The following is a 17978-nucleotide window of genomic DNA, read 5'->3' as shown; positions in this document are numbered from 1 at the left end:
GAAATCATCCAAGACCAAAGGTATTATAAGTAGATGCTTTTTCGGGTGGGTTTTCACCTGGAGTGAAATCATCCAAGACCGAATAAATGAAAGTGAACGAGATAAATTGTTACTTGATAATACTTCTTCTTCATTGATTGATAAGTATGTACACAAAGTCTTCTTTTTATATCTTCTACTTTAACTAAAATAAAACTTTAAATGACTTGCATTCCATGTTTTTGGTATTACTTTTTCTTCCAAAGTTTCTAATCTATAAGCTCCATTTTGCAGATTTTCTAGTACCCTGAACGGACCTTCCTAGTTAGATGCTAGCTTTCCATGTCGCGGATCTTTTCGTGCATCAGTTCGCATTCTCCATACCAAATCCCCCTCTTTAAAGTCTCTTAATTTTACTTTCGCATTGAACCTCTTCATCGCTCTTCTCTTTACTGCTGCCTCTTTTATTTTTGCTCGCTCTCTAAGTTCTTCAATAAGATCAAGATCGGTCCTCAAACATTCATTGTTAATATTCCAGTCTTCTATTTGCCTTCGTAGTGTTGGTTCATTTACTTCTACAGGTAGCATTGCATCGGTTCCGTACGTGAGGTTGAATGGTGTTTCACCAGTTGAAGTTTGTGGTGTGCACCTATATTCCCATAATATCTCTGGCAACTTCTCTGCCCACAAACCTTTGGCGCTTCCTAACCTCTTCTTTAACTGTCCAAGGATAACTTTGTTTGCAGCTTCCGCCTGTCCATTCGTTTGTGGATGTTCAACTGAAGTCCTTGTTGACTTGATTCCCAAATCTGCATAAAATTCCATAAGTTTTTTGTCAATGAATTGTCAGCCATTGTCAGTTATAATGGTGTGTGGGATTCCAAATCGACATATTATATTTTTCCGTACAAACGTTTGAACTTGCTAAGTTGTTATCTTAGTCAATGCTTCTGCTTCTATCCATTTTGTGAAGTAGTCTATGGCTACTATCACGAACTTAGTTTGTCCTCGTCCAAGTGGAAATGGACCAAGTATATCAATTCCCCACTTTGCAAATGACCATGGAGAAACAATTCCTTGCAACTCTTGTGCTGGTATATGATTTAAACTTCCAAACTTTTGACATTTCTTGCATGTTTTAACATAGATTTCGCAATCTTTTCGGAGTGTTGGCCAGTAATATCCGGCTCTGCAAACTTTTGTTGCCATTGTCCGAGCTCCACAGTGTAATCCACAAATTCCTTCATGAAGTTCTTTCACTACATACTGAGCTTGCTCTTTTGAGAGACATTTTAACAAAGGCATTGAATGTCCTCTTTTGTAGAGTTCATCTCCAATTAAGACAAAACTAGCTACTTTTTTTGTCATTTTTGTATCCGGTTCAACACCTTGCTCTTGGTTCTTTATCACTTCTATATATGTTTTTATCCATTCATCCTTTGATGTTGCAATATTGAAGCATTCCTCTAAACCAATTGTCGGATGACTGAGGGTTTGTTGTATGACTGAGTTATGTTGTAGTTGTCGTTGTTGACTTGCTAATTTGGATAATGAATCTGCTTTCATATTCAATTCTCTCGGAATATATTTTATTTCGGCCTTATTGAAACATTGCATAATATTTAATACCTTATGATAATATTGCATCAATAATGGATTTTTTACCTAATAATCTCCTCGTACCTGTCCCACTAAGAGTTGAGAGTCACTTTTGCAAATGACATTTTCGACTCCCATGTCTCTGGCCAATAATAATCCTGCAACAAGAGCTTCGTATTCGGCTTGGTTGTTGGATGTTCTGAACTCGAATCTCAATGCCATCTCTATTTGGAAGTTGTCTGGTCCTTCAAGTACTATCCCTGCTCCGTTCCCTTTTTTGCTTGACGCGCCATCTACATATAATGTCCATTGTTCCTGTTGTGTTGTTGTCGGCATCTGGATGATGAAATCCGCAAGGGATTGGGCTTTGATTGGTCCTCTTGGTTCATATTTGATTCCATATTCTGAAAGGTCCATTGACCATGTCACCATTGTACCTGCAAGTTCTGGTTTTCTCAAAATTTTAGATATTGGATAATCTGTCCTCACAATTATTTGATGATTCTGAAAATATGGCCGAAGACGTCTTGCGGCGTACACCAGAGTTAAGGCAACTTTTTCAACCTTGGGGTATCTGGTTTCGGCATTTTTGAGGGATCTACTTACAAAATATACTGGTTTTTGCTCCGGGTTCTCTTGGATTAATGTTGCTCCTATGGCTTCATTTGAAGTTGCTAAGTATACTATGACGGGTTGGGTTGACACAGGTTTAACTAAGATTGGTGGTTCAGCTACCATACTTTTGATTTGAGAAAAGGCTTGCTCACACTTTTCACTCCACTCAAAGGTTTCGGATTTTTTTAACAAGTTTACTATCGGTTTAGTTTTTTCAGCCAATATTGGTAAAAATCTTGACAATGAGTTTAGCTTTCCCACTAGTCTTTGCACTTCCTTCAAGTTTTTTAGACTTCCCATCTTCATTATTGCTTCGCATTTATCAGGATTTGCCTCAATTCCCCTGTTGGTTAGCATAAAGCCCAAAAAATTTCCACCTTTGACGCCGAAAACGCACTTTTCTGGATTGAGACGTATATTGTACTTTCTTATGCGTGCAAACACTTCCTCAAGGTCTCCCAAATGTTTTTCTACCTCTCCTGATTTCACAACCATATCATCAACATACACTTCCATGTTCTTTCCAATTTGATCTTTGAACACCTTGTCCATCAATCTTTGATATGTTGCTCCAGCATTCTTCAAACCGAAAGCCATGACTTTATAACAATAATTTGCAGTATCTATGGTGAAAGCTGTTTTTGGAACATCCGGTTCATACATTTGTATTTGGTTATACCCTGAATAAGCATCGAAAAAGCTCATCATCTCTTGTCCAGACGCCCCATCCACCAATCGGTCTATGTTGGGTAATGGATATGTATCTTTCGAGCAAGCTTTATTCAGGTCTGTATAGTCTGTACACATTCTCCATTTTCCATTCGGTTTCTTGACAAGTACCACATTGGATAACCATGTCGTGTACTGGGCTTCTTTAATGAAACCAGCTTGCATCAACTTCTCAGTTTCTTCAATTGCTGCCTTTCACCTTTCTTCACCCAACTTTCTTCGTTTTTGAGATACCGGTCTCGCTTCTCGACACACAGACAATTTGTGACAAATTACCTTCGAATCAATTCCAGGTATATCAGATGGTTTCCAAGCAAATAAGTCTTTATTGTTACGTAACACTGTGATGAGTTTGTTCAATAATTCTTCGGGCAAACTTCCACTTACATAAGTGCATTGCTTCTCGTCCCGGCCCAATACCACAGTTGTGGTCTCTTCTTTCGGTTCTAACCTTTCGTCATTTAATCTTGGGTCCAAATCTGCCATTGCCACCATTCTTTCAGTATCTTTGTTTGCTTTCAAATTCATCTTCAAACCTGCTGCATAACACTCTCGAGCATCTGTTTGATTGACATAGACCGTTGCTATCTCCCCCTTCTCTGTTGGAAATTTCATGGCTAAGTGTGGTGTTGAAACTATTGCCCCCAACTTGTTCAAAGAAGATCCCCCCCCCAACAACACATTATATGATGTAGAAGCATCCACCACCAAGTATCTGATTTTAATCTTTTTAGTTTTACTGCCTCTTCCAAATGTGGTCATCAAATCAACATATCATTTTGTGCTAACTCTCTCCCCCGAGAAACCAATGATTTGTTCTCGGAAAGGTACAATATCTTCTTCTCTTAGATGCAACCTTTTGAAAGTATCCCAAAATAAAATATCAACTGAACTCCCCTGATCAACCAAGGTTTTCATGACGGCATATTCGGCTATTTCTACTGTTATCACCATAGGGTCGTCGTGATCAGGATCAATTTCTTGAAAATCTTCATCTGTAAAAAGCATTGGTGGCAAAGTTCTTCTTTTGAAAATATGATTAATGGTTCTGATACTTCTCCAATGTTGTTTCCTTGCTGATGAGGATTCCTTTCCAGAGAAACCACCTGAAATTGTGTTTATAAACCCCCTGACAGGCCTCCCCAAACTTCGCTCCCTACTTCGCCTTACTGACTGCGTATTTTGATAAGTTCTATCATTTCTTCCTTTCAGCCTCCCACCTCTTCTATCATCTCTCTTTTCTACTCTTTTATTTTCTCTTCTTTCAAATCTCTCCACCCTTCTCTCTCCTATCTCACTCCCTCTCAATCCTCTCTCCGGACTTAACCTCAGTCTTGTATTTCCTCCTCGAACAAAACGTTTCAACTGCCCTGCTTGAATTAATTCCTCTATCCTATCTTTCAACCCAATACATTTCTCTGTATGATGACCATGATTTTTATGATATTCACAGTGTTTAGTGTGGTATGCCATTTCCGGTGTTCTCGCTTTTCTAGGTGGTGGTATTATCTCTGCCGCCATGGCTTCTTGTAGGACTCTTGTTCTGTTTGTATTCAAGGGTGTGTATTGCTGGAACTTTCGGCTTCTAAATTCTTCTCTAGCTCTTCTAGCCATAGGTCCACTCTCTCTTTCTATCACCTTCTTTTCACATCCATCAATCCTTACCTGATTTCGAAACTCTCTCAGTTCTTCCATTTGCATGAATTTCGATGCTCGCTGTCTTAACTCATCCAAATTGGTCGCAGGTTTCTTGCAAAGACTGTCAGCAAATGGTCTTGGTTTCAACGCTGTTATCATATGATGCATGGTAACCTCTGGGCTGAGATTTCGAATTCCCAGGGCAACTCTTCCAAAGCGTTCCATGAACATCCTCAACGACTCTCCTTTCTCTTGTCTTATGTTTACCAAGGCAATCGAGGTTAGATGATGAGGACGACTGGTTGCAAACTGAGCACCAAACTTTTCCACCAATGTATCAAAATAGTCTACACTTAAGGGTGGGAGACGTGTGAACCAACTCAATGTTGCACCTCTCAACGTCGTAGGGAACACCCTGCATCATAACAGCATTGTTCCATGTATATAAACTAATTTGTGTGGTGTATATTGCGATATGTTCGTCAGGGTCTGTGCTTCCGTCATATTTGTCAATAGTCAGATTTTTCCAATTATCAGGTAGTGGAGTATCAACTATAACGTCATAGAAGGGATGTTTTCTTGAAGATGCCCCTGCGAAAACTTCAGAATCTTCTAGCAATCTTCTTTTTGTTTGGGAACTCTCATTATGATGAATCCTCTCATTCACTTGTGCTCTCAGCTGAACGGTTTCAAAGGATGAGTTTAAAACTGTCTCTTCTTGTAACTTTCTCCTCATGCGTGCCTTTTCGGCTCTTAGCACACTTAGCTCTTCTTCATTACTCTTTTTTAACATCTCAAACTCTTTCTGTAGCTGTATCAACATTGTCATTGGCATGCTAACATTATCTGCCTGCTCTCCTCCTTGTTCTTCTCTTTGATTCATCTTGTCTTCTACCTTTTTCAACTATTTCTTGGTCCCACGGTGGGCGCCAAAATGTTCTTACAACAGGGACCAAGAACACTAGAATCAGGTTGACAAGATTATCTCTTATATAAATCTTTCGATCTTGGGCTGGACTCTCTCGGTTTCCTCTTGGGCTGGATACTTTGGGCTTTTCCTTAAGGTAGATGCTCTCGACTTCTCCTCACGCTGGCTGTTCTCGGCTTCTCCTCACGCTGGCTGCTCTCGGCTTCTTCTCTCGGTGGGTACTCTCGGTTTCTCCTTTCGACGGGTACTCTCGGCTTCTCCTTCACAGAGATTGGGGGGGTGTACCTGCAAGTCGCTCCGATGCCAAAGTCAGAAATAGTTTAACATTTTTCAGATAAAAATCACTCTTACCTTTTTTCTTACGTTAACCTCCTATTTATAGGATTTCTTTAATGGGCTTTCCACTTTACCTTTGGACTTTCTTTCCACACCATTTTATTATTTACGCACCCCCTAATGCAGGTTTCTATCTTATTTGGCCTTATTATAATAATATTTATATTTTGTTTTATTCTTTTATTGTATAACCTCTCGGTTATGTGTAGTATCTAGCTTTCGGCTAAAGCTTATCAGCACAACACTTGTGTATAACCTCTCGGTTATGTTTAGTATTTAGCTCTCGGCTTAACCTCTCGGTTTTAGCCTACCAGTACACTTATAAAACCGGTTTATAAGATGATGTTTGCACTCACTTATAAGGATGACAAAATTGAGTGAACTCGTAGCCCGCTATCAAAAAGCGTGAGGCGGACTCACTAATCTAACATGTTGACCTACTTAACCCAATCCGCATAACCTGCAGCCCACACGAGCCAACAGCGAGACAGGCGGGTTGGCCTGCTGCCCCGCATAAATAGAAAATATAATTATATTATTTTTCTGCAAAAAAATCATATCTCACTCATTCATTATTGTAGTGTAACTTTTATTTTATTTTAAAAAAATTAAATTTAATGTACTAAAAAAGAAATGTTTTATTTTAATCATCTAAACGAGTTAATATTAAGAGTGACAATTGATTTAATTTTAAGTAAAGTCTTCTATTTAAAATTTGTTAATAAAAAATATAATATAAAGAAGAGATTTCAACAAGATACTCCTTCAAAAGTTAGTCATCTTCATTAAAATATTTTGTAAAAAAACTTTGATAAGATATTCTGATAAATTCACATAGATGTAAAACAAAACTTTAATTATTTTTAATCAAGCCTTCTAACAACCCTCATACTTAAATTCATTTTTTTTATCTTAATTGAATGAATTGAAACATGGATAAAATTTTAATTTTTCAATACGAGAAATAATTTTTTATAATTAATGAAATTTTATTTTTTTCTAAAAAAATGTTTTCCTTATGCGGGCCGGCCCATAGGCCCGTGGACTACCATGCGGAGCGGGTCAGTGACATGAGTCTGTATTCCTTGTGTGGGGCAAGCCAACCCGCATTGTCATCCCTACCCACTTATACACTATGTAATGTCCTTATCTCTAGTCGGTGTGGGATCTCCAATACACTCCCCTCACGTCGAGAACCTCCAACTCGTGCGTGAGACTATATATTATGGATGATCCAATAACGACCCTATAGTGGGTGGCCTGATAAGCCCAACAAACTCTTACTAAGATATGTTGTAAATTGCTTTGATACCATGTTAAAAGGTGAACTTAAGAGTAACTCAACCTTATAAAACCAACTTATAAGGTAAAGTTTGTGTTATGGTGTTCTAGGGGAGGAAGGGTTAGGGCACCAAAAACTGAAAAGGAAGGAAAAGTCTAGAATGATAAAATTAAAATTAACTTTCTTCCCTTCTCTATTACATAGAATTGTCTTATAAAGACCACAAAAATTATTGTAAGTCAATCCTTATAGGACAGTTGTTTCCTCTACTAACAGAAAGATATAACCATAAGATTTTCTCTTAGATATGACAACTAATGCTTCTAGATGTAATCTTTAAACTTTGCGGACTTTGTTGTTTTCCTGATGGGCCTTGAAGATGTGGGCCTAGTATCAATTGCCTCCTCCTGGGAAACAACCTTGTACTCAAGGTTGGTAGGAATTAGGTAAGTGGGGTTAAATGGAAGTGAAACAAAAGGAATTGAATGTTGGGCTCCGGGGTAGGAGAACTGGGTCGTAGGAATTGTGTGTAGGACATTAGTTGGACCGGGAGTGGAATTGCAATATTTGGGCTCTTGTGAATGACTTGTAAAAGGAAGGGTCTAGCAGGTGGGAGTAGGTGAGAAAGTGGGGATAGTTGGTGTTATTAATGAGGTAGGTGTAAAGTTGGGGGCAGTTGGCGTTACTAATGAGGTAGGTGAAAACTTAGTGGCTGCTAATGGTAATAATGAAGGGGTGGGTGTAGTTGAAGGATTAGGCACGGTTGGGGTTATTAATAAGGGTGATGGGGTAGTGAAAAATTAGGGAAAGTGGGTGGTAATAATTAGGGTGCAGGTCCAAGTGGTTGAATGCTGATGGAATGGCTGTGCGGTTTAATATGAGTCGTTGATGGTGGAAATGTGGTCGTAACTAAAGTGTTTTGAGTTGGGTTTGATATTACAAGTTGGTTTGAAAGTGTGGACTGAGAAGTAGTGTTCGTTGAGTTAGGAAAAAGGGTTGGGAGTGTGCGGGAGATGGACGAGGGGGCGTCGTCCTCTTGGGGAAAATGGAAGGAAGGGGGTGGTTTAGGCCGTGATAGGGTTTAAGCAAAGAGATGTGGAAGACAAAGTGGATTTTGGAGGAGGATGGAAGGAGGAGTTCATAGGCAACCTCGTCGATGCAGTGGCTTATAAGGGTAAGGACCATAGAATTTTCGGGAGAGCTTGTTGTGACCCATTTCGAAAAGATACGTTTGGCAGTAAGCTTGGCGATAGAGGAGAACCCAATCGCTGACGTTGAAAGTGTGCTGGCGACGAGTCTTGTTTGTTGTGAGTGTCATGCGTTGTTGTGTTTTCGCGAGGGTAGCTTTCAACTGTTGGAGCATCTGGGTACGTTCGTGGAGCGTGGTGTCAAGGGTGAACTTTGTGGTTGTTCTTGGAACGTAGTCGGGAATTGTTGATGGAGGTTGTCCTTATAGAGCCTGGAAATGAATGGTTTTGATGGCGGAGTGATATGATGAGTTGTACCAAAACTCTGCTAGATGCAAAAATTTGTACCAAGTTTGCGGATTGTCATTGGTAAAACATCTCAGGTATATTTATACACTCATATTGATAACTTCTATTTGACCATCAGTTTGTGGATGGTAAGTTATGCTAAATTTTAATTTTGTGCCTTGTAGGTGAAACAGTTCTTTCCAGAAATTGCTAAGGAACAGAGAATCCCGATCAGAAATGATAGACTTTGGAACTCCATACAACCTGCACATCTCAATAAATAAAAATATTAGCTAACTGGGTGGCATTGAAGGAGGTGGGTAGGGCAATGAAATGGACATATTTGGACAATCTATCACAGACTACCCATAAGACGGTGTGGCCAAAAGGTGAACGTAAGTGGTTGATAAAATTTGTGGTTAATTCTTCCCAAAGCTTAGCTGGTATGGGTATTGGTAGGAGTAGTCCTAATGGTTTTTTATTACAAGGCTTGTTTTATTGACAAGGAAGACACTCTTGGATGTATGTTTTTGTATCACACTACATTCCGGGCCAGTAGAAGGATGTTGCTAGTCGTGCCATGGTAGCTTTGAGACCCAAGTGACCTGCTGATGGAGTGGCGTGAAATTCATTCAACATTGTAGACCGAAGGGCACCCATGGCTGGCAAATAAAGGCGTTGGCGATGGTAAAGGAGACCTCGTTGAAGATGGTATGCCGAGGTAGGTGATGAAATTAATTGTTGCACTTCTTTTATTCCCTCTTCTAATGCGTAATAATTGTATAAGTTTGTGAGAATGTTGGGAATTGGTGAAGACTCTGCAAAAAATGAGAGATGATGATGGTCTGGATAGAAAATCAGCAGCTTGATTGTAGCGTCCAATGCGGTATATGATTTTGAAACTGTACCCAAGAGTTTGGTGGCCCATTTTTTTTTTTGCTCAGGCGTGTGGCAAGAATTGGTAAGTAATCCCTTCAAGCTCTATTGATCGGTTAGGATTTTGAAATGTGTTCCAATAAGATAGTGACGTAATTTTTTTAATGCCTCTGTAGTGGCTAGCATTTCTCGAACATAAACTGCACTATTTTGCATCTTTTGACAGAGCTTTTTGCTGAAAATCGCAAGAGGATGACCTTCTTGAAATAGCATTGCACCAATGGCAACGTTCGACGCATCTGTTTCAACGACAAAGGGCATAGAAAAATCCGAAAGATGTAGCATTGGCACCGTAGTTAGAATTTTTTTTAATTGTACAAAGGCCTCTTGAGCCGTTGTAGTCCATAACTTCGACAATCTTAGTAAATCCGTGAATGGAGAGGCAAGAGTGGCATATCGGTGAATGAGTTTTCTATAAAATCTCGTAATGCCAAAAAATGCACGAAGAGTGGTGAGGGATGTGTTGAATCAAGTATGTTCAAGTTTTGAAGAATCCAAACCCTTTGAAGTTTGATGGAAGGCTGGTTGTGCTTGCTATTGCAGAGATGTTTTAGAATAGGATCTGGGGTAGATTTTGTGTGTAAATCTACTCTTGATTGAATCCAAAGCTTAAGCATTCTTAAATCTTTTAATTGAAAGTGTTTTTCAAAACTAAGTGAAGAAGGGCACGTTACCTGGGGACAACAACAAGGGGAGGATTCTTAGGAGAGGATCCATAGGAGACAAAGATATCTTGGTCATTCATGATGTTCTCTATGTAGAAGGATTAAAGCAGAATCTGCTAAGCATTAGTCAATTGTGTGACAAAGGATATCAGGTTATCTTCAAAACAAACTCCTGTGAAATTTGTCTTCCCAACACAAACGAGGTAATGTTGATTGGTAAGAGAATCAATAATGTTTATCTTTTAGATATCTCTTCACCTTGTTCAATTGGTTGTCTTCTATCCAAGCATGATGAGTCTTGGCTTTGGCATAGAAGAATTGCTCACATTCACATGAATCACTTGAACAAGTTGATTTCTAAAGATCTTGTGATTGGGCTGCCAAAGCTCAAGTTTGAGAAGGACCATATCTGTGAAGCTTGCCAAAAGGGGAAACAAGTGAAAAACTCTTTTAAAATAAAAAATGTTGTTTCTTCTTTAAAACCTCTTGAGCTACTTCACATGGATCTTTTTGGACCTTCAAGAACCATGAGCCTTGGTGGAAACTACTATACTCTTGTTATTGTGGATGAATTTTTCTAGGTTCAATTGGACTCTCTTCTTGGAATCAAAAAGTGATGCCTTCTCTGCATTCAAGAAGCTTTCTAGAATATTGCAAAATACAAAGAACAGCAACATAGGCTCAATAAGAAGTGATCATGGAGGTGAATTCCAAAATGAAAAGTTCAACAAGTTTTGTGAAAAGATGGGAATTCTGCACAATTTTTCAGCTCCAAGAACTCCACAGCAGAATGGTGTGGTGGAGAGGAAGAACAAGTCTCTTGAAGAACTAGCTAGAACAATGCTAAGTGAATCTTCTCTACCTAAGTATTTTTGGGCTGATGCAATTAGCACCTCTTGCTATGTGATGAATAGAGTGCTAATTAGGCCAATTCTAAAGAAGACTCCTTATGAACTCTTCAATGGAAGGAAGCCAAACATCAATCATCTCAGAGTTTTCGGTTGCAGTTGTCTTGTTCTCAACAATGGAAAGGAAAACCTAGGGAAGTTTGATGAAAAAGTTGATCATGGTATCTTCATAGGCTATTCTCTAACAAGTCATGCATACAGAATCTACAACAAGAGGCTAATGACTGTAGAAGAGTCTGTTCATGTTGTCTTTGATGAAGTGGATCGCAAAAGCATTTAAATCTCGAAGAATAGTGTTGAAGAGGATGAGTAGAACATCAGTTTAGAGTGTTAGAAAAGATGGCTTTAAACTAGAGGGAGGTGAATTATTTAAAGAGGGTTTTCGCAAACTTTTCAAAACTAGAATGAATTTATCTCAGGAACCAATTGATTCAGCAATTCAGTTAACCAAAACAGCAAGCAAAAGTTATCGTACCAGAAAAACAATCGGTTGTTTCGTAGAAACAATCGGTTGTTTAGACCAGCAAACAACAAATAAACTGAATTTAAAGAGTTAGAGATAGAAAGATTGTACACAGTTGTTTATACTGGTTCACTCCAAACCAGAGCTACATCCAGTCTTCTCAGAAACCCTGAGGATATCCACTAAGCAATCACCACTTGATCACTTACACAACAACCAAGAGAATGACCTTGAACACCTCAAGAAACACACTCTCCTTGGCCAACACTAAGATTGCTGATCTTGAACACCTCAAGAACACACAGCCAATCTCAGCAAACACAGAAACGAATTGTTCAACAGAGTACAAGGATTACACTTGTTACAGAAGATAATCTGAAATCAATACAAGCAGAATCCTATTCCAACACTTTGATTAACCACAAACTCTTAGCAATCTCAGCACTTTGAAAAACTCTCTTGAAAAACTTTGTCAAAGATCCTTAATTGTCAAATCTGTTTTTCTGAATTTATTCAAAGATGTAGTTTGTTATCAAATCTTAACAAACTCTTAAATTGCATTAAAAGATTGGTCAAAGCATTTAATGATTGGAGCGTAAGTAGTTAAAACATTTAAAGCTCAGCCAAAGAAAACAGTTTTTCTGTTATGGTCCCAAAACAAACAATCGGTTGTTTCCTCAAATCAATCGGTTGTTTTGGTATTTAACAGTTCAACCATTCAAAACAGTTTTCAATCTTTTTCTCAAAACACCTAAGTATAAACAATCGGTTGTTTCAACAAAACAATCGGTTGTTTTAACTTAGTTTGAAAACATTTTTCTTTCACAAAGATTGAGAATGCTAATGCTTTAGATTTAATCACAGGGTGGATTACAACATATAAACTACCCCAGAACAAAGCTTAAACCAGCACAACAACGTCAAGCATAGTAGAGGCTTCAACATCCTTCAAAGAATTTGGATTCTTCAAAACATGAACACCATTTGGTTCAACATAGAGAAGCTGGACATCTGTGCTGAAAAACAACCGGTTGATTCCTCGAAACAACCGATTGAAATTCTGCAGCAGAGTGAGTTGCCCAAAGAATAGAGTATTCCTAGAGATCTGTCAGTGGAGAACATCATTGGGCAGATAAAGGAAGGTGTCTCAACACGTAGCTCCATCTCAAACTTCTGCAGGCACACTGCTTTTGTCTCTCAAATTGAACCAAAGTCAATTGATGAAGCTCTCAAGGATGAAAAGTGGGTTGAAGCTATGCATGAAGAGCTAAATCAGTTTGCAAGGAATGAGGTATGGTTTCTTGTCCCTAAAACAGCTAAGATGAACATCATTGGTTCGAAGTGGGTGTTCAGAAACAAACTGGATGAGGATGGTGTGATTACAAGGAACAAAGCAAGGCTAGTTGCCAAAGGCTACAATCAAGAGGAAGGAATTGATTATGGTGAAACCTTTGCTCCTGTTGCAAGATTGAAAGTTGTGAGGTTGCTGCTGGCTTTTGTATGTATGAGTGGTTTTAAACTCTTTCAAATGGATGTCAAGAGTGCCTTTTAAAATGGCTACATCAATGAGGAAGTGTATGTGGATCAACCACCGGGCTTTGAAGATCACCAATATCCCAATCATGTCTTCAAGCTGAAAAAGGCTTTGTATGGGCTAAAGCAAGCTCCAAGGCAGTGGTATGAAAGGCTTAGCAACTTCTTGTTGTCTCATGGCTATGAAAGAGGAATGATTGACAAGACTCTCTTCAACAAAAAGTCAAATTCTGAAATTATCCTTGTGCAAATCTATGTTTATGACATCATCTTTGGTGCTACACAAGATAGTCTGTGTGAAGAATTTGTGGTTGCTATGAAAGGTGAGTTTGAAATGTCTATGATGGGAGAATTGTCTTTCTTTCTTGGATTGCAGGTTAAGCAAACAAAGGATGGAATCTTTCTATGCCAATCAAAGTATTGTAAAGAGATTCTCAAGAAATTTGAAATGGAGAGTTGCAAGGAAGCAAGCACACCTATGTCATTAAGCTGCTACATGGATGCAGATACTGCTGGAAAAGAGGTAGATCAAACTAAATACAGAGGTTTGATTGGCTCTTTGCTCTATCTAACAGCAAGTGGGACCGGGGAGGGAGTCTCAATCGATCTTTTCTAGGATTCCTTATCACGCCACGCACGTAGACTGGACATCATGTTTGCGGTATGTCTTTGTGCAAGATATCAAGCAAATCCGAAAGAGTCACACTTCAAAGCTGCAAAGAGAATTCTGAAATATCTCAAAGGAACATCAACTGTTGGGTTATGGTATCCTTCTCACTCTCCCATTCATTTAATTGGCTATTCAGATTCTGATTTTGCAGGATGCAAGCTAGATAGGAAAAGCACAAGTGGCACTTGCCATCTTCTTGGTTCAAGCTTCATCTCATGGCATAGCAAGAAGCAAGCATGTGTGTCCCTCTCTACTGTTGAGGCTAAGTACATAGCTGTTGGAAGCTGTTGTGCACAAATCCTATGGCTCAAACAACAACTTGCAGACTTTGGATTGCAAATCAGCAAGGTCCCTTTTATGTGTGACAATACAAGTGCTATCAATCTTACCAAAAATCAGATTCAGCACTCAAGACCTAAGCATATTGAGATACGCCATCATTTCATCAGGGATCATGTGAGCAATGGGGACTGTGAAATGAAGTTTGTTGAGACAAAACTGCAGCTAGCTGATATCTTCACAAAACCTTTACCAAAAGAGAGGTTCTTCTTTTTGAGAAATGAGTTAGGTATCCTTGACCTTCAAAATCTTTCCTAAATCTGTTTTAATACCTGTAAAGAGTCTATTTGTGAAGACAAATAGGGGGAGAATTGATTGGTTCTTGTGTATCTCTCTCTGGAATTGTTTAAAACTGCTGAAATCTCTGATTTTAAAACTGTTTTTGCTTCTGCTGATAGAAACAACCGATTGTTTGTCTGGAATATTGTTTTCAACATGTGAAAATCTAACCTGTTGTTGTAGGAAGCATTAGATTGTATATATGTTGTTTTTGCAGGAACTGCTTCAGATTCAATCATATCCAACACAAGCAACCAGGGATTTGTCTTCACCAAATAGGGGAAGATTGTTGAATTAAGTGTGTTCAAGCTTTGAAGAATCCAAACCCTTTGAAGTTTGATGGAAGGCTGGTTGTGCTTGCTGTTGCAGAGATGTTTTAGAATAGGATCTGGGGTAGATTTTGTGTGTAAATCCACTCTTAATTGAATCCAAAGCTTAAGCATTCTTAAACCTTTTAATTGAAAGTGTTTTTCAAAACTAAGTGAAAAACAACCTATTGTTTTGTCGAAATAACCGATTATTTTATACTTAAGGTGTTTTTAGAAAGGTTGAAAATTGTTTTTGATGGTTGACTTGCTGTCAAACCAAAACAACCGATTGATTCGAGCATTCAACCGATTGTTTGTTTTGGGACCATAATAGAAAACTGTTTTGTGCTTTTGAATGAGCATTAAATGATTTTATAACTGATTACGCTCTAGTTTTAAATGCTTTGACCAGTCTTTGAAAGCAATAAATAGTTTGTTATGTTTATGTAACAAACAAGAACTTAGTTTTAATCAAAAGAAAAACAAATTTGAGTTTTTCATAGATTTGGCTTTTGAAGGGTTGAAGTTTGCTTTTGAGATTGCTTGGATCAAGAGAGTGTGGAATAGGAATTTCATCTTGTATTGATTTCAGATCTTTTCTATAACAAGTGTAATCCTTTGTACTTTGAAGAAACTCTGTGTGTAAAGCTGAGAAGTGTTGTGTGTTCTTGAGGTTGTCAAGATCAGCATTCTTAGTGGTGTTTGTGCTGAGCCAAAGGAAGTGTGTGTCTTGAGGGGATCAAGGTCACTTCTTTGGTGGTGTTGTAAGTAATCTATGGTTGATTGCTTAGTGGATTCCCCAGTGGTTTCTGGGAAGACTGGATGTAGCTCTTAGTTTAAAAGTGAACTAGTATAACTTTGTGTGTACAATCTCTCTATCCCTTGAACTCTTTAAATTCAGTTTATATTGTGAACTGGTATAAACAACCGATTGTTTCTGCGAAACAACCGATTGTTTTTCTGGTGTTGTGCTAAATTGCTTTGTGTTTTTGGCAAACTGAATTCTGAATCAAGTTTTCTCGAAGTGATTTCATTCTAGACTTAAAAGTTTGCGAAAACCCTCTTTAAACCATTCACCCCCCCCCCCCCTCTAGTTTAAAGCCATACATTCTAACAGGATGTGGGTTTGGGCCAAAGTAGAATGACCTGTATTTTGTCTATGTTTGGGGTGACGGTGCCTTCTTGAATAAGATGGTCCAAATACAAAGAATTTGTTGTTTTCCAACAACTGTAGAACGAGAGTTAGGTGTTAGATGTGTTCGGGCATAAACTGACTATAAATAAGGATGTCATAAAAAAACACTAGGACAAAATGGCGTATATGTGGTGTTAGAAGGTCATTCATGGTTGCTTGAAAGGTAGAGGGTGCATTAGAGAGGCCAAAAGGCATAACTAGAAATTTGTAATGCCCATCAAAAGTTCTAAAAATTGTTTTATGGCAATCCTTAGGGTCTACTCTTATTTGATGATACCCTAAGCGGAGATCTAGTTTGATGAACACTTTAGCCACGGTTAATTCATCCAATAACTCATCAATTGTGGGAATAGGAAAATGATCCTTCATTGTGATAGCATTTAGGGCTCTGTAGTCTACGCAAAAATGCCAAGTACCATTTTTTTTATTAAGATGACTGGAGAGGAGAATGGGCTGGTGCTGGGACGAATGATGCCTTCGGTTAGCATTTCGTGAATGAGGGATGTCATAGTGTGTTTATGAGCATGTGGATAGTGGTATAGCTTGATATTAACTGGGGAGGACTGGGAAGGAGGGGAATGTGATGGTTGTGGGGTCGTGAGGGGGTAGGCCATGGGGACGTGAAAAAATTGTGGTGTACCTTTGTAATAGCTGGGTAATATCTGGATGGGGGGGGAAGGGGGAGAGTTGGAGTAATGAACAGTGGGGTAGTGTGGTTGGAAGGTAAGATGAATAGAGGCTACAATGTTGTTATGTAAGAGTTGGCAAATATGGTTGGGAGAAGCATGGTTGTGGAGAAATTTGTAGATGTCGTGGAGGGTGATTGAAAAACCCTTATGATTGAAGGAAATATGAGGTATAGAAAAATAATCTTGTAAAGGACCCAAAGAGCGTAGCCAGTCCATTCCAATGACCATATCAGTGCCTTCAATTGGAATAAGGTAGAAAGGAATAGAAAAATTATGGTGTTGTATGAAAACCGAAACATTAGGACAAAGAGACGAACAATGTATTTGTTCTCCATTTCCCACCATGATTGAAAAGGGTGTGATAGGAATGGTACACAATTAGAGGTGTTATGCTAGACGGGGTTGCAGTATGTTATGGGAACTGCTGGTGTCTATAAGGATAGTGATAGAAAGATGACCAAGGAAACCTTCAAGTTTAAAAGTATTGTATGAAGGGGTGCCGGAAAGGGCTTGTAATGATAGGAGAAATATGAGTGGTGTCGTCTATTTCAGGGTTGGAAAAAGTGGTGGGGTTTAGGTTGGAAAAATTGTGTGTGGAGGTATCAGTAGGATTTTCTGGGGTGGTATCTTCACTCAACAATAGTAGAAAACGACTAGAATTGCATTTGTGACCTGGAAATTTTTTTGCATCACAATTGTAGCAAAAGCTAGTAGCTCTACGCTCTTGGAGTTGGGCGGAGGTGAGTTTATCTGCTTGAAATAGCCAATCTAATGGGTCTGTACCATCAAAAAAAGAAAGCTGAATTTTAGGGGGGCGTATAGGAGAAGGAGTGATGGGGGGAGGAATGGTGGTAGTAACGTTAGCTTGAGAAGTGTTTGATAGAGGTGGTGGAAGAGAGGTTGTAGCATCTATGGGGAAATGGTCGATGGAAGAAGTGGGATCTATAATAGGGGGAATGGTGTGGTGTTGAGCGAATAGGGTAGTGAAGATGCTAGTGAGGATATTGGTTAGGGTGTCTTGTTTGGGTTTCCATGGTTTGTTGTAGAGCCAGGTAGCAATTATCATGGTGTTCTTGGGTGGTATGGAATTGCGTTTGCAAAGTAGCTAATTTATCAATGATGGTCTAAAGTGTTTCTTCTAGGTCTTTGGATGGTTTGGGAGGCATGGAGGTAGGTCAATAAAAGCACCAAGTTGTTACGGTGTTCTAGGGGGGGAAGGGTTATGGCACCAAAAACTGAAAAGGAAGGAAAAGTGTAGAAGGGTAAAATTAAAATTAACTTTCTTTCCTTCTCTATTACATAGAATTGTCTTATAAAGACCACATAAATTATTGTAAGTCAATCACCATAGGACAATTGTTTCCTCTACTAACAAAAATATATAACTATAAGATTTTTCTTTAGATATGACA

At 38.8% G+C, this 17978-nt stretch overlaps 2 protein-coding genes across 2 annotated transcripts; both read right to left on the bottom strand.

Moving 5' to 3' along the window:
• Positions 1–300: 300 nt before the first annotated feature.
• On the bottom strand, positions 301–804 carry LOC137817863 (uncharacterized). The gene has a single exon (XM_068621089.1). It carries the CDS (start codon positions 802–804, stop codon positions 301–303), a length of 504 nt encoding a protein of 167 aa, XP_068477190.1.
• A 2892-nt stretch (positions 805–3696) lies between these two features.
• Positions 3697–4785, bottom strand: LOC137817862 (uncharacterized). Its single transcript, XM_090296124.1, has 2 exons — positions 4029–4785; positions 3697–3917 (listed from the first exon to the last, which is right to left on the bottom strand). The coding sequence occupies exons 1-2, from the start codon at positions 4783–4785 to the stop codon at positions 3697–3699; spliced, it is 978 nt and encodes a 325-aa protein (XP_090152250.1).
• Between the last annotated feature and the right edge of the window lie 13193 nt (positions 4786–17978).

The sequence above is a fragment of the Phaseolus vulgaris genome, chromosome 10 (assembly GCF_051622355.1).
Source record: "Phaseolus vulgaris cultivar YP4 chromosome 10, ASM5162235v1, whole genome shotgun sequence".
In the NCBI taxonomy this organism is placed as follows: domain Eukaryota; kingdom Viridiplantae; phylum Streptophyta; class Magnoliopsida; order Fabales; family Fabaceae; genus Phaseolus; species Phaseolus vulgaris.
The sequence above is the reverse complement of the archived record's forward strand: the minus strand, read 5'-3'. Positions and strand labels throughout refer to the sequence as shown.